Source organism: Sinocyclocheilus grahami, unplaced genomic scaffold (assembly GCF_001515645.1).
Source record: "Sinocyclocheilus grahami isolate Dianchi unplaced genomic scaffold, SAMN03320097.WGS_v1.1 scaffold1753.1, whole genome shotgun sequence".
NCBI lineage: Eukaryota > Metazoa > Chordata > Actinopteri > Cypriniformes > Cyprinidae > Sinocyclocheilus > Sinocyclocheilus grahami.
Window position 1 is genome coordinate 24776 of NW_015506932.1, and position 22228 is coordinate 47003.

The 22228-nt window shown below is 38.3% G+C and overlaps 2 protein-coding genes across 2 annotated transcripts in view; one reads left to right on the forward strand and one right to left on the reverse strand.

Annotated features, from left to right (window-relative positions):
• Window positions 1-2414: 2414 nt before the first annotated feature.
• Window positions 2415-6876, forward strand: LOC107572461 (interferon-inducible GTPase 5-like). The gene is made up of 3 exons (XM_016258880.1): window positions 2415-2476; window positions 5510-5545; window positions 5633-6876. Exon 3 carries the CDS (start codon window positions 5648-5650, stop codon window positions 6809-6811), a length of 1164 nt encoding a protein of 387 aa, XP_016114366.1. The 5' UTR covers window positions 2415-2476; window positions 5510-5545; window positions 5633-5647; the 3' UTR covers window positions 6812-6876.
• Window positions 6877-15968: 9092 nt separating this feature from the next.
• The window catches only part of LOC107572457 (uncharacterized), a 17871-nt gene continuing 11611 nt past the window's right edge, over window positions 15969-22228 (reverse strand). The window contains exons 6-8 of the mRNA XM_016258878.1: window positions 19463-19568; window positions 18496-18548; window positions 15969-16163 (exon numbers count right to left, since the gene is read on the reverse strand). Of these exons, the coding sequence (XP_016114364.1) occupies window positions 15969-16163; window positions 18496-18548; window positions 19463-19568 (354 nt within the window). The remainder of the gene's footprint in view (window positions 16164-18495; window positions 18549-19462; window positions 19569-22228) is intronic.

A 22228-nucleotide genomic window follows, 5' to 3' on the forward strand; every position in this document is an offset into this window, starting at 1 on the left:
CATAAATACTTTGCACTTCTCAATTAAAGCCAGGGACACACTGCAGGATTTTTGGCTGTCCCAGACGAAAGATTGCCATCATGAAACAATTGTGGTGATTTCTGTGATTGTGGCTTCTTAAAGGTGGTCTTATGTCAACACTTACATTAAAAAACATTATTATCATCAACATCATTAATGTGGTATCCAGCTTTATTTTAATGAAATTGTCGACAGCGCATTATTATAACGCGCATCAAATGCACAAGCAATGAATCTCTCTGCTTACATGCAGAATCTCAATCCATTCTCTCGCACAAAACTGGACTCACAGAAACGTTGACCTGCATGTGCACTCATGAATCTCTGTGTGCTCTTTCACTAGAATTGTCTCGTCTCCTGGATTTAATGTTGCAAGAAGTGCAACATTATAGCGCGGGCACCCACAGACAGAAATATATAACAGTAGTAAATTTATCTAACAACATTAGTACTAAAGAAGAAGAAAGGGCCACAACCTGATACTGTGCATCACTGTTCATTAGTAGTTACTTAATAGTTATTCCTTCTGAAGCTGAATTAATACTTACGTAATAGTAGTTCTTCGGGAGGCATGACTGAATCGAATAGTTACTGATTAACTGATTATTACTTAACACAATAAAAAAATACTATTACTTATTGATTAGTTAACACATATTCCTTAGTAGTTAATAGTAGTGACTTGAGTGTTAATGAAGAATTTTCTATTAGTTCTGCAGTAAATCCTTATTAGTTATTAGTTAAGTAAGATACAGTATTCTAAAGTGTTACCAAGAAATGTATACTGACATAACTGCGAGATGTCTTAAGGAGCCGATGTAATCGGTTCTTTGAACCGAACTGTCCAAATGAATCGTTTTGCAGGAGTGAATCGGACTTTGCATCACTAACACGGATTAAAAAAAAAGGGGTTGTAACATCACAACATGGAAGGAACGTATACTTCACAAAAAGTAATAAAAAAAAAAAGTAGTTTTACGAGTCAGCAATAAAGACTTTTATATTGAAAGAGACTGAAACGGAAGTTCTTTTTACTTTCAACAACAGCTTAAGACACAGTTAACAAATGAACACTGTCAGACAGACTTTGGCGGAGCAGTCTGACGCCAGGCCCAGTACTGCTTTAAGCATGACGGGAGTTCCGGTCAGCCCCTGTACTGGGCTAGGTGTCCATATGGCTTGATTCCCTGCGGGCAATCCCATATGTGTATTCTTCCACGGTAAGGTTTCCCTCTTGGTAAACCCATGTCTTCCCTTGATAGACCCAGTGTGTCAGTCTCTTCTGGCAGTTGTTCCATCCTTACTCTAAGGTTGGACCTGCCTCAGACAGCAATTCCATATGTAGTACTACCCCCTAGGTCAGTCCATATTAGTATCTCCACATGTTACCTCTCTACCAAATAGTAAGCAGATTTGCGCTGGGGCGTTGGGAACCTTGGCGTAGCTTTCGTCTTGACACGCCACGGCTTGTCAACATTGGCAGCACCACAGGGTTGTGACGGTGTTCAGGCTGTGCCGTTTTCCATAGACCCCTAATGTCGTCACGACATAACTCGTAGTGACCGACAGATAGGGAATGGAGGGATGGAGGAAACGGAGACGTTATATCCCCATGCCACAACCTTGAACCATTCGCTGATGCCGGGACACGTTCTCGGCTCCCCAGCGTAAAACCTGAATGAGTGGATGCACACTGTCGCCTTATATATACTCGTAGGCACGGGGAGTGGCTCAGGATGCAAAATCCACTAGCCAGTTTTCATTGGCATTTTCTCTTAAACTCCGAGATGATTGGGGCTTCCATGTAAACCCCTAATGTCATCATGACATAACGTCTCCATTCCCTCCATCAGGGAACGAGGGTAACGTACTGTATGTAACTGAGACGTTTCAATGCATTCAGTTTATAATAATCTAATTTTATCTAATATAATATATAATAGCTTGGCATAATATAGACATTTTTAACATGGTGTAGATAAAAAATAAAAATGTAGCAATTGATTAAAAAATAAAAATATAGTGACTATATTTCATGCCAAATGTAATATTTTTTGTGACATGAGGCATGAAATATATTGTCACATATATGTACACATTTATACATGCAACATGAAGTTACATTTTTAAGCTTGAATTTTAATGCATTTCAAAAATATATTTTCAAAATACAGTATATCTCAATATATTTAACAGGGTTTCACATGTAATATATTCACATATATTTCTGTATGGGATGAATAATTTAGTGCCCAGAATAAGTAGCCACAAGATAATATAACCATATAACCAGTAGAGGGAACATTATATTCTTACGTGAATCCTCCTACAAGAATGGGCATTCCCCTTGCTGAGTGAGGAAGTGGCTCGTGACCTGTATAAACCTGTTTGCACTAGACACTGCCCAAGGCAGTGACACGGCATATCCAAAGTTATCGAAAGTATATTTTTACAGGTAAGAACTTTACGTCCATCTCTCTGTAACATTAAATAGCTTTTTGTCTTTCGATGATTGTAAAACTGTATTTCATGGTGCCACTCTAGGTTACAGTGCAGTTTAGAGCAATTGTGTTGGATGAACTTATGAAAGCCACTACTTCTGAAACCAGTTAGTTCTCACTTGTGTGGAAGGAATTCTTCACCCTCTTTGGTGTGACCTGTAATGGAAATTCTTATATTCCTATATTTTTATATTAAAGCTTATTAAAGGGATAGTTCACCCAAAAATGAAAATGTGATGTTTATCTGCTTACCCCCAGGGCATCCAAGATGTAGGTGACTTTGTTTCTTCAGTAGAACACAAACAAAGATTTTTAACACAAACCGTCATGGACCGTTCGAACAGTTCGGACATTGCCTGAATCAGAGGTAAAAAACAATATAAATACTGTTCAGTTTCTTGCACAGACCGATCGTTTTGTGTCTTTACACATCAATGTATCGTCACGAGCCGCAGGGTTTAATTTGGTTTTGTTTGTGTATGTTTTTTTTTTACTCTCAAAGCCGTGGAGCCCATTCACCTCCATTATATGACTGACAGACTGCAACGGTTTGAGTTAAAATCTTCGTTTGTGTTCTACTGAAGAAACAAAGTCACATAATTCTTGGATGCCCTGGGGGTAAGCAGATAAACATCACATTTTCATTTTTGGGTGAACTATCCCTTTAAGCCAGAGTATTAGGTTAAATACTAACATGCACGCAATATACAAATGTGGCAAATAGATTATTAAGTGTACTGTCCGTCAGGCAAATAAGTGTAAGGCCATAAGGCAAATATGAGTAAGTATTAAAAAAAATTTACTGTGCAGTGTTTTCTTACAGTATGTGTTTAGGTCAGGGTGTAGTTAACCATTGTCTTCTTAGAGCAGAAACCGCTCTGCCAGTTCTGTCACGTACACAGGAAACTTATACTGTATAAAGGGCTGTCTGAGGTAGTGAAAACAGTCTTCTCACTCGGACAGTTCTATGTGTGTTGAATGCCTTCATGCCTCTGTAGCAAAGTGGCATTGGGCAACAGAAACAATAACACTAGAGAGATGACTACGCCACCCTAGGACTTGCACCCAGGGAAATACTACGCACACTCAGGTGCAACTCAAGGCAACACAGGTTCAAGTCTACTTAAATAGGAGCAAGAGACGTGGGTACAGAAATATATTTTATTTTATTAATTCAATTAATAAATTATTTTGCTACAAAGAATCACACAAGCAATAATCAACTTAAAATAAAGTAAAATGATAGGACTACCTGCTGCTGACCTCCAAAAAAAAATTAAACATGGCTTTATTGTAGTAAAAGTGTAGTAACCATGGATTTTGGTATATTGATTACCATTTGTATAACTACAGTTTAACTACAAATACCAAGTTTAAATTGTGGTTATACAAATGGTATATTTCGCCCGCGAAAATACTTACCTGGCAGGGGAGACACTATGGGGCAGTCGTGGCCTAATGGTTAGAGAGTCAGACTTCTAACCCGAAGGTTGCGGGTTCAAGTCTCAGGTCTGGCAGGAATTGTTGGTGGGGGGTGTAAATAACCCCCCAAAGAATGCTTTCTTCCACCCTCAATACCACGACTGAGGTGAGACCCTTAAACAAGGCACCGAACCCCCAACTGCTCCCCCGGGCACCCCAGCACATGGCTGCCCACTGCTCCGTGTGTGTGTGTGTGTGTGTGTGTGTGTGTGTGTGTGTGTGTGTGTGTGTGTGTGTGTGTGTGTGTGTGTGTGTGTGTGTGTGCGCGCGCACTTGGATGGATTAAAATTCTGAGTATGGGTAACCATACTTGGGTAACCATACTGGGTAACCATACTTGGCCACTAACCAGGAAGTAACCGTGCATATTATGGTTATTACATATAGTCTTATTACATATAGTCTGTTCAAATTTCAACTGTCAACACCACCATCACACACATATGCATAAGTTCTTAAAGGGATCATATGATGCAATTTAATTTTTTCCTTTCTCTTTGGAGTGTTACAAGCTCTTGGTGCATAAAGAAGATCTGTAAAGTTGCAAAGACTAAAGTCTCAAATCCAAAGAGATATTCTTTATAAAAGTCAGCCACACCTACCTAAAACATCTCGTTCTAACACGCCCCCACATGTCTACATCACTATGTGGGAAGATTTGCATAACGCCGCCCAAATGTTCACGCAAAGAAAGAAGGCATAACTTTTATTCTCGCTGTAGTATTGTTGCCGCCGCCACCGCCATGTCGTGAAGGCGCTGTGTGCTTCGTTGTGAAAGCGAAACTACTTTGTTTGGTCTTCCAAAAGAGGACGATATCCGCTTCGTCATGCCTGGAGCTGATCTGTGCTGGTCGCTGAGGGAATACATCAACTTAGTACTGTGGATCACCGGATCGACTTTCACCGTTTTCACCGCTCCTTCGTCAGATCCGCCGGGACTGCCGTTCTCGACCCCGCCGCCTCAGCTCACTCTTGAACACATTTCATTACACCAAATACACAACATAATGTTCTTTTTAGCAACATCATATGACCCCTTTAAGAACCCCTTTCTCTCTCTATTACTAGCAATGCCTAATAACCAAAAACTGTGTTAAAGAATGCTAGATGAATGCTAGCAACATGCTAGTGACATACTAGAAACATGTCTAGCATGCTAGAAACAGGTTAGCAACATGCCAAGCTAATGATATTATAAAACATGCTAGAACACCCTAGCAGCTCCCTTTCAACCAACCAGGACAACGTAGCAACTGCATAACAGAGGTCAAACTTAAAGTAACTTCAATCCTAAAATCAAGTTTTTTAAACTGCTTCAAACTTTCTGGCTATGCTTTCTAAATCCAACATCAAAGTTTGTTTTGACAATATATTATTAGTATTCATTTCATGATTTTGCATGAATTAGCAAAGTGTGAAATTGTTTTTCACAGTATTACATATATGTACAGTATATATGTTATATATCAGTTGGTCATACTATTCAATTTCTGTATTTAAAACAGGTGTTTCATTACTCCTCCTGGAACCAACAAATTCAGGTAATTTTTTGTCAGTTACATTATTAAATTACATTATTTAAATAAGTATGTTATGTCTCTAATTTTGAGCATTCGTTGATGTTTAAGTTTGCCATTTGGAATATGGAAAATCAAGACCCTGCTGTTGTTGATGCAATAAAGGCATCAGGCGAGACCACTCTGGGAAAGGCTGCAGCAAAAGCGAAAATAAAATTTGACCAGTTTGTTAATGTCTCACTTAACATCGCTGTGACTGGAGAGACAGGATCAGGAAAATCCTCCTTTGTAAATGCACTTAGAGGTCTAAAGAATGAAGATGATGGAGCAGCACCTACCGGAGTCATAGAAACTACAACATTGGCCACCAAGTATGAATATCCAGAAATGCCAAATGTGAAGATCTGGGACCTGCCTGGAATAGGAACCCCAAACTTCAAAGCTAAAAAATACCTGAAAGATGTCGAGTTTAACACCTATGATTTCTTCATTATCCTTAACTCAGTGAGGTTCACAGAGAATGACATCATGCTGGCTAAAGAAATAAGAAAACAGAAGAAAAGCTTTTACTTTGTTCGTTCCAAGATTGACAATGACATCGCTGCAGAGAAAAAGAAAACAGGATTTGATGAGCAGAAAGTTCTTTCCCTAATAAGAGAGTATTGTCAGAAAAACCTGAAAGAACTAGGAGACCCCAGAGTTTTCTTGATATCGTCTTGTGATTTGGAGGAATATGATTTTGAATTACTTCAAAACGTTCTCGAAGATGAACTTCCAGAACACAAGAAGGATGCTCTTCTACAAGCCTGGCCAGTGTGTTCAGCTGCATCTCTTGAGAAGAAGATCAAGATTTTTAAACGAATGACCTGGGCTGTATCTCTTGTCTCTGGTGGTATAGCAGTCGTCCCTCTGCCTGGCCTATCAGCAGCATGTGATCTAGGCATGGTTGTGCTTTTCCTCACAAGGTGCTACTTTGCATTTGGTTTGGATGAGAGATCACTGACAAGGCTTTCAGAAAAAGTTAACAAGCCCCACCTGAAAGATCTGGCCAAATCTAAATTTGTTACTGCCATCCGAGAAAAAGCACTGACCAGATTGCAAGCGTCTGCTGCGCTCGCTACCATTGCTACTGTTGAATATCTTTTGAGTCTCCTTCCAGGTGTAGGCAGTGCTGCCGCTGCAGTACTATCCTTTGCTACCACTCAGTACCTCTTGAGAGAAGGAGTAAATGATCTGGCAAATACAGCTCGAGAAATCAGAAAAGAAGCTGGGCTTGCTTCTGTTCATTGATCTATGTCCTATAGAGCAGTGTTTCCCAACCGGGGTGCCATCTGTCGAGAGCAGGGGTGCCGTGTAAAAAATATTTTAAAAATATTTTTTAATTGCTAAAATGTTAAAAAAAATAATATCCATTTCTGATGTCGCCAATAATTAGCGATGCGGCGAAATTCCGGCTGCCGAACATTAGTTCACCGCTCAGGTTTCACTTTCACGTGGTGTGACGCTCTGTGTATTATCCATACAGTCTATGGTATTATCCCGCTCTATGCGTGTGCGCTCCACTCAGTCGCTCTACTCGTGTACCGCTCGTGCTCATCGGAACAGCAAAGTCCACTCAAAAATCGAGCTGATAGGACACATGGATGCAGTGCAGTATTGTTTCTGTCTGCAATAGCCCTACTGTGATTTCTTTATTTGTTCTGATTTTATAGCTGACTGCTTACTTGTCATTTTTTATTTAATTCAAAGTTTGAAATCAAGCTACTGCAACAAAATTACCCCACTGTAAAATCAAAAATACACTGTGTGAGCAAAAAGTTGTGAGATAGTTTAAGTTATAATGGTAATTAAACAATGTTTACATATGAATAAAAGCCTACATGAAAATCTGTCATATAAATTGGTCTCTTCATTAGAAAGTAGCCTGCTGATTGCCACCATGGACAAAAAAATTAATAATATTAAAAATATCTGTATGACATTATATTCTGCAGTTCTTCCTGGTGTACCGAATATCTATACTTTTCAAAGTATCATATCGAATTTAGAAATTCAAATATTGTGACAAAAATTAATTTTGTAGGGTGCCACAAGTTTGTTAAAATTTCCAAAGGGTGCCGCAACTAAAAAAAGGTTGGGAAACACTGCTATAGAGCATGTAAGCATTTTCTGCCTCTGTCACTGAGTAAATCAGATGATGTGTGTTAAGATTGTGTGCTGATATGGGGTTTAGCAAAAAAAATAAATAAATAAATAAAAATATATATATATATATATATATATATATAAATAAAAAACAACCTTATTTTCATAATATTAAAAGAATTGATACTAATGTGCATGCAAACTATATACTAGAATATATAATCACTTTAATTTGTTACAGCACTTTTTATTTCATTTTAAACCTTGCTATATTTTCCTATTGCTTTAAATGATTCTGTCGATCTCACATATAATCATCTTTGTTTTATACATCACTAAAAATACTTTATTGGCATTTACCACAGAAAATCCAACAGAAACTTAACTTTTCATTTTCATTGATGAAATCAGGATTTTTTTTCAATATCACATATAACCAAGTATAATGTCTCGTACATAATAAAATACAAAATGTTTTTATTGGCTCTTTTGTGATAAATATTTGTATATGCAGTACTCCCAATATTATTTTTTAAATAATATTTTGCCTAAATCCACTTCTTAAAAATACCTTGACTGATAAATTACTTGCTGTACAAATATACTTACTACACTCACTGGCCACTTTATAAGGTACACGTGTTAGACCGCTCGCTAACACGAATATCCAATCACATGGCAGCAATGCATTTGGGCAGATAGACATGGTCAAGAAAATCTGCTGAAGTTTAAACTGAGCATCAGAATGGGGAAGAAAAGTAATTTAAGGGACTTTGAACATTGGTTGTTGGTGCCAGACAGAAACTTCTCGGGTTACTCACGTTAACCATGGTTCTCTGAGAGCAGGGAATGAGACATTGCATCATTGCTTTGATACGACGGGAAACACCCTTTCTCTGAAATGCTGAAGCCTGATGGACAGGCTTAACCACCACGCACCCCTAGGCCTGTCTAACGTCTATGCTGATAACGTCTTGGTGATAGACGGGTCAATATCACTGTAGGGTGCCTTTTGGGGTCCTATTAGGCTAAGTTTTTATATTCATAACAAAAGCATTACTCGACTCTTTAGATACATTTTCTAGATTTTTTTATAAGAGCATGCTTGTTATTGTGCTATGTCCCATGCACTGCTCATTAAATTTGAATGAGAGTAGAATATAGTCAAATCATAAAATGAAAAAATTTGGTCCCACTTTATATTGTGTCCCTAATACATGTGTACTTACGTAGTAACTAGATGTGTATGTAGTATGTAACCACAGTGTAAGTACACATTGGTTCATAGTATCTACAGCTGTAATGTTTCTGTAACTACACACATGTAACAACCCTCAGGATGGTTTGTGTAAGTACAAATGTGTAACAGGACATTGGTAACAACACTTTTTTTCACTTCACTAAGTACTCGTATAACAGGAATTATAAAACTACATTTTGTAACAACAATATGTATAAGAGTAATTGGAACCATTTGATGCAGGGGGTGGAGATGGGTAGGTTTAGGGGTATGTAAAGTGGGAGGAGTTGGATCTCAAGTTGGTGTACTTACATGGTAACTCCTCAGGAACTGTCCACTTAATGTAAAGTGTTAACATTCTGGACACCAACCACAATTTATATGTAAAGCCTAACTTTACTGGCCGCTGCTGTGTAACATCAGAGTAATTACATAGTAAATCTAATATAAAGTGTAACACTTTCTTTACCAAAAAGTGCTGTTAGTCCTGTTACATATTTGTACTTTCATTACCAAAAAGTGTTGTTACCAATGTCCTGTTACACATTTGTACTTACACATACCATTCAGTGTGTTGTTACATACACAAATATTACAGCTATAGATACTTTGTACCAATGTGTATTTACACTGTGGTTACATACTACGTACACATCTAGTTACTATGCAAGCACACAGGTATTAGGGACACAATATAAAGTGGGACCAAAAATTTTGTTCTCTATAAATATTTTTTTACATTTTTGTTAAACTCAATTTGAGTGTATTGATCATTTGGTAATAAAAACAATATTTTTATTTAATAATAAAGAAGAGTTTGTCCATGTCCCTTGAATGGTTGTCCACCCTGTCGCATTGTGGTATCCGCCCCTTTAAGAAAAGGCCATCCACTTTAGTGACATCAGGACAACAGATTTTTTGTCTCGTCAGTGTTGGGAATTTCAACGGCTGAAGTGAGTAAGTTGGTGACTTTTCAATTGACAAATTTTCTTCATATGAGTTTGCTTACTTGCTTTGACAAAGCTTAACATGTCGCCATAAAATATGCCAGAAGTGATTAGAATACAGTATTTTCAAAATATGCAAGTTTAAATATACCAAATTCTCTTCAACAGCCAGGCTAACTATTTAGCTAATCACAATTTGTTGTAAGCTAATATGCTAATTGAAGGTCCTGTTACATATTTGTACTTTCATTACCAAAAAGTGTTGTTACCAATGTCCTGTTACACATTTGTACTTACACATACCATTCAGTGTGTTGTTACATACACAAATATTACAGCTATAGATACTTTGTACCAATGTGTATTTACACTGTGGTTACATACTACGTACACATCTAGTTACTATGCAAGCACACAGGTATTAGGGACACAATATAAAGTGGGACCAAAAATTTTGTTCTCTATAAATATTTTTTTACATTTTTGTTAAACTCAATTTGAGTGTATTGATCATTTGGTAATAAAAACAATATTTTTATTTAATAATAAAGAAGAGTTTGTCCATGTCCCTTGAATGGTTGTCCACCCTGTCGCATTGTGGTATCCGCCCCTTTAAGAAAAGGCCATCCACTTTAGTGACATCAGGACAACAGATTTTTTGTCTCGTCAGTGTTGGGAATTTCAACGGCTGAAGTGAGTAAGTTGGTGACTTTTCAATTGACAAATTTTCTTCATATGAGTTTGCTTACTTGCTTTGACAAAGCTTAACATGTCGCCATAAAATATGCCAGAAGTGATTAGAATACAGTATTTTCAAAATATGCAAGTTTAAATATACCAAATTCTCTTCAACAGCCAGGCTAACTATTTAGCTAATCACAATTTGTTGTAAGCTAATATGCTAATTGAAGCTCAAAATGTCCACCCTGTCGTTGTTCCAAATTGTCCATCCTGTCGGCTACTTAGACATGACAGGGTGGACACAGCATTCATTTGTAGATAATATTGCAATTTATAGAAATTTTATATTGTAATTTATAGAAAGATCTGCTTTATTTTATCAAATTTATAAAAACATAAAATCATTGCTCTTTCTCAGGACATGCCTCTGAGTGCAGCAGAAATTGCACAGCAATACAGAAAATGTCAGGATGCAAACCCTGAACAAAGAGAAGCATACCTTAAGAAAGAAAAAGAGAAATGGAGGAAAGATAGAGATACAGGGAAGAAGAACGGAATTAATGACCTCACTGAGAGAGGAAAGAAAAGAAAGGCAAAGAAAGAAAGCTGCCAGAGCTAAAGCCAGGGCAACAGTGGAGTTATTATTTTTTGTGAATGTATATCTAGATTTCTTTTCAGAAGTGTGTTTTGCTCTGTTCATAATGTGGTGTTTACATGGAGTTTTTAGTTTTGGGGGGTAAATCAATGTGATTGAGAATGTAATTTTATTATTTTTTTGAAGTTAAATAAATGTTTCATTGTCATTTTTTGTCATGCTTTGTGTGTTCTGCTTTATGTGTCCACCCTGTCATGTGCTGGTCCACCCTGTCATCTTGATATTTTAAAATAATATTTAAAATAATAATTCAATCATATCTATATAATCCAGTGTGTTAAATCGCTAGGTGTTGGGGCAATAACATGCAAACAAAAGACTGCATCCAAATATCACAGTTTTCTCCAAATAAGAAAAAATACATGCATGAATTGTACGAGTTTCTTTAACAGCACATGGTTTACATAAAATCTTTTATGTATTTATAATTTGAAGGCAAACAAATAACCCTGTTTAAGTAAGGGACATCATACCTTTTAGAAAATATAATTTGCATCTTAATATGCAATGAAAACGTATTTAACAGTAATATATATGTCCATGACAGGGTGGACATATCTTATGGTTTTTGTTTCAAATAATAGCCCATAATTATCTAAAAAAAATGTGTGGGAGCTCAGCAAATATGTTTCTATAGTACTTGAGTGTCTACTATTTATGACATGACATAAAAATGTGGGTTTTAATTTCCCATTCGCCTTGAGTATTGTGAGGGTTGAAAGGCACTCTATGGTGATATTGACCCAGACACAACAGGACACCTTCAGGTCTCTGGTAGAGTCCATGCCTCAGCAGGTCTTTACTGTTTAGGCAGCATGCAGAGGACCAACAAAATATTAAGCAGGTGGTCATAATGTTTTGGCTCATCTGTGTACATTATATTAATATAATGTATTCTGAGATACAAGGAACTATTTACAAGTATTTTTTTATTAGAATATAAAAAGTACACTAGATATTAAAATATTTAATATTCTAAAATATATCCTTGCTTAAAACTGTATTTAATAATTCTGAATTAAATGTCAGATACAGTTTATGTATCCCCATGCTGTAACACTTTTCATGTTATATTCTCTTAAAACAGGTGTGCCTTAGGCTGGCCACAATAAAAGGCTACTCTAAAATGTGCAGTTTTACTGTATTGGGGGGTCCGAAAACCAGTCAGTATCTGGTGTGACCACCATTCACGCCTCACGCAGTGCAACACATCTCCTTCGCATAGAGTTGATCAGGTTGTTGATTGTGGTCTGTGGAATGTTGGTCCTCTCTTCAATGGCTGTGCGAAGTTGCTGGATATTGGCAGGAACTGGAACACGCTGTCGTATACTCCGATCCAGAGCATCCCAAACATGCTCAATGGGTGACATGTCCGGTGAGTATGCTGGCCATGCAAGAACTGGGATGTTTTCAGCTTCCAGGAATTGTGTACAGATCCTTGCAACATGGGGCCGTGCATCTGATAAGAAGCATATGTTTCTCTTCGATTAATAATCTAGGCCTGTGGTCCATTCTTTGCACCTCGCTCGCTTAATAATTTGAGATCATTTGACAGATCCCAGATCTTTTAATGCTGATAACTGATCTATTGCTAATTTGGTTCTTCAAACAAGTTAGTAGATTTGATATAGTAGATCTGGATTATGTTGTCTGAGATTACTTTGTGTTGATGTTCATTGGAAAGGGCAGATATATCGATACTTGAAATCATGATCAGCAATGTGGCGATTGGCTGGCGGCAAGACAACAACACAATGACATCATATACTTAAGATCAATGAACCACGTCTTCGCCTCAGTCGCCAGAGCCTGTTGTTACGACTTGGCCCTCCGGATCCTCTGTGTCGCCCAGGCTCCATGTCTGCACGGCTTTGTCTGGGTCTCCATCACCGGCGTCATTGTAGGAGCTTGAATCCCTGGTTCCACCATGGCTCCTCGCTCCAGCGACTCCACCATGGGCCCTCATCCTGGCTGGGCTCTGGTCATCCTCTACTCGTCTCATCCTCCTCAACTCTTCATCCTCCCTCTGCGACGCCTGACTGTTCCCTGGATCCTTCCTCCTTCGGTACCTCCCTGGTCCCGTTTTATCTATTCTCTGCCCCTTCGCCACCCCGTCCGTCTTCTGTCCGCCCTACTCTTCTGCCATCCCTTCGCCCACTCCTCAGACTCTGTATGTTCGCCATCCCTTTGCCCACTCCTGCCTCTTTTTTGGACTCTCTACTGGCGCGAGGTCGCGCATTTCCGGAGGGGGGGTGATCTGTCACAGTTTAGTTCTGTTTTAGTGTTGTTTTCTGTCCTGTGACCTAGTTTTCCTTGTGTTCCTGTTATTAATTAGTTAATTTGCACACCTGCCTTGCCTTTGAAGTTGATTTACACTGTCTATTTCAAGTCCTCTGTGTCGTTAGTTGGTGTTTGACGTTGTCGCTACTTTATGGTTATGTGCAGTGTTGGGGAAAGTTACTTTTAAAAGTAATGCATTACAATATTGCGTTACTCCATAAAAAGTAACTAAGTAACGTAATTAGTTACTTTTTATGGAAAGTAATGCATTACGTTACTTTTGCGTTACTTTTTAAATCTGGACAGGGCTTGCTTGTTTGTTTTTAAAATAATTTTTTTTATATTTTTGGCAAATATAAAAGCCTTTTCACACCAAAAGTGAAATGAATAAGCCTCAGGCTGAAGGGAAAGTAAATTTACGTCCGTACAGTAGAATGCAGAAGAAGCCATTTCAACACACAAATGTTCGTCTAGACGAAATTTTTGCTTATTAGTACGGCTGAACTGGATCATCAAAGGTCAGAAGCAAAGACATTTGTTAATAGAATGGAATTTATAAAGGATATTTGTGTTGTTTAAAATTTAATTATTGCAGGTTTGCGTCATATTCTGAGTTGCATTATTTTTATTAATTTTGAGGAATATTGAATCTTTTTTTTTTGTGAGTGAGTGAGATTAATTAATGCATATTCATATTTATTTTAGATCTACAGTAACATCTTCTGATTTCTCTCAACATGGGGACAGGAGAGCTCTCAATCAATAAATTGGAAAAAAAGTAACTTGCATTACTTATTTGAAAAAGTAACTCTGATATTCTCTTGTAAATTAAAAAGTAATGCGTTACTTTACTAGTTACTTGAAAAAAGTAATCTGATTACGTAACTTGCGTTACTTGTAATGCGTTACCCCCAACACTGGTTATGTGTATACCCTGTTCGCAGTATTCATTAAATGTGTTTTGAGACTTATTCTCTTCTGGCCGTGCCCTTTCTCCAAACACATGCTGTGACACTATTAAGTCATAACTGACTGTGTTTAAATTAACTGCATCATAAAAGCATTTTTTTGATTTGTGAAGTGGTCATCTCCTGCGATGCATCAAAGCCATTTGTATAAAAGCTCACCGCTCAAATTAATGCACGACTCAAACAAACTGTACTTGTATGTATGACTGCAATGCAATTATGAGATACTCCTTCACGAATAAATCTCAAAAATTTGTAAAACTGGTTGTGTCTATTATTATAGATACGCAACATTTTATTATTTTCAAAATAATTTTACAATTATCTTTTAAAATAGTTTTTCCTGTTTTAATAAGACACACTTGTAAAAAGTAGCAGTGGCTGGGACAGACTATCAATATCACCTTCACTTAAAAAGACGCAATCTAATCCTGTTTACGTGAAATAACCTGTTGCTATGACAGCAACTCCGGTATGAGCTTTGAAGAATCTAACAATTCTGGATCATATCAAATCAGCAACAATAAAATCCAGCTAACTGAGTAATCCACGTACGAAGAACGGACCCCTGGTTGGAGGGCGCAATATAAACACTGTGTGGCGAACAATGCAGCAAATGATTTCAAATGACTTGGCCAAAAGCATCAACTGGAAAAATATCACTGGTGGCCCTGCAACTAAAGGATGTTGTTATTGGCAAGGATATCACACAAATTTTACATTTGTATTTAAACATTTTATTTGGAAGTTTCTAGTATGCCTAGTAAGACATTGCTTAGATGGTTCAGGTGTGTTTAACTGATAGGAGCTAAACTCTTCAGGACAGTAGCCCTCCAGGAGCAGGATCGGACACTCAGGATGTAAGAGAGACATTTTGGATATATATGTTATATATGTTAGTTATAGTTTTGTCATGACAATTCTCTGAAAATTTTGCCTGATAATATACATGACAATGTTAATGTGTTCTTGGTGGAATTGTTCTGCTACGCTGCTGTTACTGCTGCTGCAGCAGACCAAGTACCAAGACTTGCTACTGCCAATGCATCCACAGACATGCTGCTGTGAGTATGTATGAACTATCGCTTTTGCACATGTACATGAAATAACCCACATGTATAACACACATGAAATTACCCTGAGTGTAAGAAAACAAGCTGCTGCATCAGCAGACATGCATTTACAGTATATTTACATTTATTCATTTGGTAGACACTTTTATCCAAAGTGACTTACATTGAGGAAAACAACAAGCGATCTACCACAAGGTGGCAATAAACACGTGAATTGCCCATTATACAAGGTTTCAGTCATCGTTCAAAACAGTACAAACTAGGACAAACTTTTTTTTAACGAGGAAGCAGTTAGATGCTCATGGAAGAGATAAGTTTTCAGTTGTTTCTTGAGGACTGTCAGGGATTCGGCTGTCCGGATGGAGTTTGGTAGGTCATTCCACCAACAGGGTACGGTGAAAGAAAACATCCTGGAGAGTGAATTTGTGTCTCTCTGCAATGGGACCATGAGCCGCCACTCATTTTCGGACTGCAGGCTTCTGGAAGTGATGAGAGCGGAGGTAGGAGGGTGCAGAGCCCGTGGCTGTTCTGTAGGCGAGCAACAATGACTTGAACTTGATGCAAGCTGCAACTGGAAGCCAGTGCAGAGAAATTAGAAGCGGTGTAACATGAGCCCTCTTGGGCTCATTGAAAACAAGACGTGCTGCTGCATTCTGAATCATTTGCAGAAGTCTGATTGCACATGATGGAAGTCCAGCCAGAAGAGCAATAGTCCAGCCTAGAAATGACAAGGGCCTGGACGAGAAGTTATGTTGTATGCTCTGTTAGGAAGGGTCTGATCTTCCTGATGTTGTGTAGTGCAAACCTGCATGATTGTGCTATTTTTTGCAACATGTGACCCTGGACCACAAAACCAGTTGTAAGTCGCTGGGGTATGTTTGTAGCAAAAGCTAAAAATACATTGTATGTGTCAAATTTATCGATTTTTCTTTTATGCCAAAAATCATTAGGATATTAAGTAAAGATCATGTTCCATGAATATATTTTGTAAATTTCCTACCGTAAATATATCAAAACTTTATTTTTGTGAGTGGATGCAGCAAAATCGCGAACAAAAATGTCCGGAAACACGCCTACAAACTTCGCTCGCTACTGCCCGCTCTGGGAATTACCAACTCAAGTTTGGCATCTATGTAAAGGTTAGAATTTCTGCTTTCGGGTTCATCTACTCTCCACAGCGTCATTACATTGGTAAGCCCATAGAGAGCATTAAAACAAACCCTTCTCGCGTAAACAAAACTGTTTTCCTCTTTGCAACGGCCTGCTACAGTGCCTCTGATTGGCTGGCGAATTCTTCGCGTGCAGTGTACACAATCCGCCATGATTTCGTTTCAAGCCACGGATTCTGAGATAGCGCGTTTGTTCAACCATTGGGAAGATGATACAGAATGTCCAGAGACTGGCTTGGCAAAGGAGGATGATCAATGATCGATCAATGTTTGGACCACTACAACTCAGTTATGGAAAATGAAGCCATGGAAGAATACAAAGTTTTCTCTACGGACTTTGAATTCGACCAGGTTGAGTGGGAAAATGCCTCAAAGTTCAGGCGAGTCAGTCACAAACATTCTTAAATGCCTTCTCTACAAAAAAAGTGGTTTTCATGAGTTGTTTATGTCACAGGTATAGCATATTTTGCTTTGACAAAATGTAAACAAAACATCAGCTTAGCTGATGATGTCATGTAGGTCTGCCTCTGTATATGATGATTCTTTGCCGTGGCCAGCTCCTATATTCAATAAAGTGATATTGTTTTGTTTTTAGCTGTAATTGTCAGTACAGTGATGGGTAGCCATGCTATCGCCCCTTCACCCCAGAGGAAATTATGCATAGGAAAGCAGCCATGAGAGAATTGACATCCAGTTAGTATGCCCCGAGTAAAAAAAAATATTCATGAAAATTGTTCAGACAGGTCACTACCATGACAAGTTTATAAATCATCATGTACCTCTTGCTTGCTAAGATTTTAACCAGTTTAATTGGTTTTCTAACTGTTTCTTCATTAACAATCATGATGTCAGGAATATAGAATAGTATAGAAGTTTATTGTCATTGTTTAGTGAAAAACAATGAAATACAATGATGTAAGCCGTTCTCTTGCAAAATCCAGATCCATAAAATTCAGTTTTTTTAGCTAGTTTGAAAGTTGCTGTTTTTCAGGGGACCAAATGCTCATCCTCCTGGGGAAGATTTCGTGTTCAATCAACAACTCTGAAACCACAAGCTTATCAAAAAGGAAGGAACAAACTCCCTGTCAGCCGCAGAGGACTTACTATTGGCTGGAAGGAAAGCGGTTATGCCACGAGACTTTCAAATTCCTGCAGAAGTAAACTAGAAATGACCCACCACTTACAGTTTTGTAACAAAGAGCTCAATTCTGCTTTCAATCTGTACCCACACAAACAGACACACACACACGCATGCACGCACAGACATATACACACACACACACAGACATACAGTATATACACACAGACATACATGAATTTAGTGGTGGGGAACTCACACCTGCACAATACTCCTATACAGGCCTGTCTTGCTCATAGTGGCCTGTGACACATGCACACACTGACACACACACACACACAGTTTTTACAGTGCTTTTTAAAGCAATAGGATAGTGTAATATTTTATAGACACTTAAGATTTGCTTTCAAAGAGAAGCATCTATTGACTGTTCAAACTGAGAGGTCCCTGTACAATAACATGGTCACAGAGGCCAAGAAAATGTGTGCTGAGAATGACATCAAAGACCTATGCAGCAATCAGCCATGTAGTCGCAACATCACTATGCACTACTTGTTTGACTATGCCCAGCAAGTCCACCTGCCAAGTAACCCCTTACAGCCAGGACCAATTTATTTTCTAGTTCCAAGGAAGTATGGGTTGTTTGGTGTCTGCTGTGAGGGGCTTCCTCGACAGGTGAACTTCCTGGTTGATGAAGCCCATCTCATTAGTAAAGGCTCAAATGCGGTGATTTCATACCTGCATCTTTTCTTCAGCAATTATGGCATCAGAGAAACAGATGTGCATCTCCACTGCGATAATTGCTCAGGGCAAAACAAAAACTACACAGTCACCGCCTTCAGTCACCACCCCGAGCACCGCCCACCGTCCCACTCTCCTTTTGCCAAACCCCCAGACAACATCGCGTCCATGCCATTGCTGAGCAACAACAACAACATGGAAACATGTCGCAAAGGTTCACTTTAACCACGAAACCAGATCGGCCGAGCTGTAACGTTACACTCTCACTCAAAGGATGGACGATCTGACAGGATTGTTACTATGAGGTGGATCACATCTAACGTGTGGGAGCTGTAAAAATATATTGAGATGGTTTTTGGTACTTACACCACAAATATATATTCTTAAGGACATCAAGACTTAAAATAAAACTCCAGAAAGGTGTAAAATATGTGACCTTTAATTGGCCAGCTTTTTGAAGGGCTAATGCTGCCTTCACGTGCTATCGGAATTATCGTAAATACGAGTTTCCTAATCGGAAATTAGATGTTAATGCCTCTCAAGTCGTATTTACTACTGGGAAATTTGGAAATAATTTTGATACCAGAGTTTCCGAGTTGGGCGGGTAATAATCTTTAAACATGGTGGAGGGGACAACCATTGCTGCTGTCAATGCTGTTCTCACAACAACTACATCCCTTTGTCTTGTTGCTATATTTATAGGCTAGATATGAACAATCATTCGAAGCATATTGTATGTTTTATAAGCAGTGAAATAAGCATGTATTTGACTGAAATTCCAGAATTGTCAGCAAACTGCATGTGTAGCGCAGTGCATGTTTATGATAGTCAACCAATGGGATGCTACATTTTATTCTTTCTGACATTAAAGTACTTGAATACGACAAGCTCGTAATCACGACAAGTGGAAAATAGGAAATTTCCGATAGCACGTGAAGGCAGCATAATAGGTATCCTCCCTCACCCTTCACAGGCAGCTCCACATTGGTAACCCCCGCCTCAGCACCATTATCGCCCACATACACAGCATTTATATGCACTGCCCCAGTATCCCTACCCACATCCCCAGCCTGAAAATTCACAGTCTGATTACACAATCCAAGATCTAGATTAGAATAACATAAGAAGAGTTCAAAAGTTTACATTTAAGAGAAAAATGGTTAATACTGTTTACCAAACAGAATTAACAAAGAACAAGTTTTAAAATGTAAATGTGTTTTAAATGTTTACAGGTTACATATGTTTACAAGTTCATTGTTACATTTGCCTTAATGCATTGCATTGACATTTGCATTGACATGCAAAAACACATACCTTCAAACAAACAGACATGCATGCACATATACACACACACACACACACATCTGCACGCAATCACGCACACAAAAACACATGCATGCACATATACATGCACAAACACACAATCATGCACACATGCACATTTTCACACATACACACATTTGCATGCAATCACTCACACAAACACACATGCATGCACATATACACACACAATCACACACACTTTTACACAAACAGACACACATTTGCACACAATCACACACGCATGCACATATGCACAAAATCACACACACTACCTCAACTATACACACATAGATTGTTGTTCCTAGTACAGGCACCCTGATGCCAAATTTTGTACTGCATGATCACTTTTTGTTTCTTTTTGTTGTGTGTTTAAAAATATTTCTCAATCTCAAATCTTAAGTTTTAATGTAATTTCGCATATGCCTTAATGTTAGTGCACTACACAGCACTGGCACTTTTTTGTTCCTTTTTGTTTTGTATGGAAGATTTCTGATTTAAATGTATGTAATATTTTGAATTTCATTAAACATGTGCCTAAGTGTTAGATGTTGTGTGTTTCATATTTTAAAAAAGGAGCCCTTTACGAAGTGGAAAGTGCCTGGCCATGTATCTAGTTAGAGCTTACCTCACAGTGTTGCCAGTAGCAGTTTCCTGGTAGTGCACTGGCTGACTTGGCTGAGGGAAATTTACTCGGGGTCATCGAGTTCCTCCACCCAGTTACTGTTACAGAAATCTGCTTCTTTTTGGCAAGAAAATTGTGTGAGGTACAACAGGTAGCAATCTTAGCTGGTGTGAACTTGAAGTGGAAGTCACTCCTCTTAAGAAGCACCCTCCATCTTGACTTAAGGATACCAAAAGCCATTTCCATGCCCACTCGGACTGAGCTAAGGTACACATTGAATGACTCTTGTGCCGGGGTCAAATTAGGAGAGATGATATAGCTTTTCATTAGCCAATCTAGGAGGGGATAGGCAGGGTCACCAACAATTTGAAGCCTGACTTCTCCTTCGATGTTCTTGACGCTAAAAAGAGAGGACCAGAGAAAGGCAAAATTATTCTTCAGTTGTGTGTATGGTCTAAACCTGAATTAGTTTACTAAAAAAATTGCAAAGAATGTTGCCTTCAAACTTTAGCTTTTGTAAAAAGTGAAACTGAGATTAGGTTGTATTAACATATAACTTTAACTCTATGCAGTAGAAAAAAAGATTTCCATTAGTAGTCATCCCTCAAAATCTTTAATTATAATAACCCAGACTCATTTGTTGATATAAAATGTTTCTTTTCTACACTTAGAATGAGCTAAAACTGTTTGGTAACGCTTTAGATTACAACCTGCAAAGAACTACGTAAGTATACTGAATTTACGGTGTACATTTCTGTAATTATAGTGTACCTATAAAGAATGTACGTGTAGGTATAAGGGAACAATAGGGCCTTTCGCACCGCTTTAGTTCCAGAACTAAATGTACGGTACTAAAGTACTGGGACGATTTTGCGCAAACTATTTCCCAGTACCATTTAAAGGGTTGCATTCGCACCGACAGTGTGTGCCAAGAAGTGATGTAAGCCAGTCGATAGCGACGTCATTTGTGCGCGGCGTTCAACAACAGAAACAAAGAAGAACAACGTTAACAACAGGAGGACGGAGGACGCTGTGATCAATGTCAAGTTACGTCACGATTAGTACCAGTTGTGCTGGTTAGACCCTGCTCCGGAGTAGGAGCTAATTTGGTTCTCGAAAAAGGCAGTCCGGTACTAAAATCGCTCCCAGTTCCGGCGGTGCGAACACGCCGAAAAGTGGGTAGTTCCACAATTAGTTCTGGTACTATGAAAAGGTTCCCGCGGTGCGAAAGGCCCTTATGTGTTACGTTTGGGTAATAAGGGGGTAACAACCAGATATGCAACCTGCAAAGAACTGCGTAAGTAAACTGACGTTACAGCGTAACTTTTTTGTAATTATAGTGTACCTATCCAGTACCTAGGTATAAGGAATAATATGCAAAGTTTGGGGAAACAACCTATAAAATTACAAATAATTTATACTGTAAGTATTTTGAAACTAAGAGGTGCTTGTTCTAATATTACGTGGTATGTATGGCCTAAACAACAATCTTATGTTTGGGAATGATTTAGAAAGAAGATATATACTTTTTATAATATATTGGTATTTTATTATAGGTGTATAGGTATTTTTTAACCATGGGGTACACATTCTATTATAAAAGGATGGACATGATGGAGATTACTGAACAACAAAACTGGACATCAGGTGAAATGAGTTAATGAGTTTCTGCTATGATTTATAATTCACAAGTCTACTTACCTTATGAAAGCTTATTCGCGAATGAAGATAAATCTGAGCGCTTTCTGTCCCTCCATTGACAGCCTATGCAACCTACTTTAAAGG

Coding starts and splice junctions, on each gene's coding strand:
- LOC107572461 (XM_016258880.1), top strand. CDS start 5,648: ATGGAAAATCAAGACCCTGCTGTTGTTGATGCAATAAAGGCATCAGGC.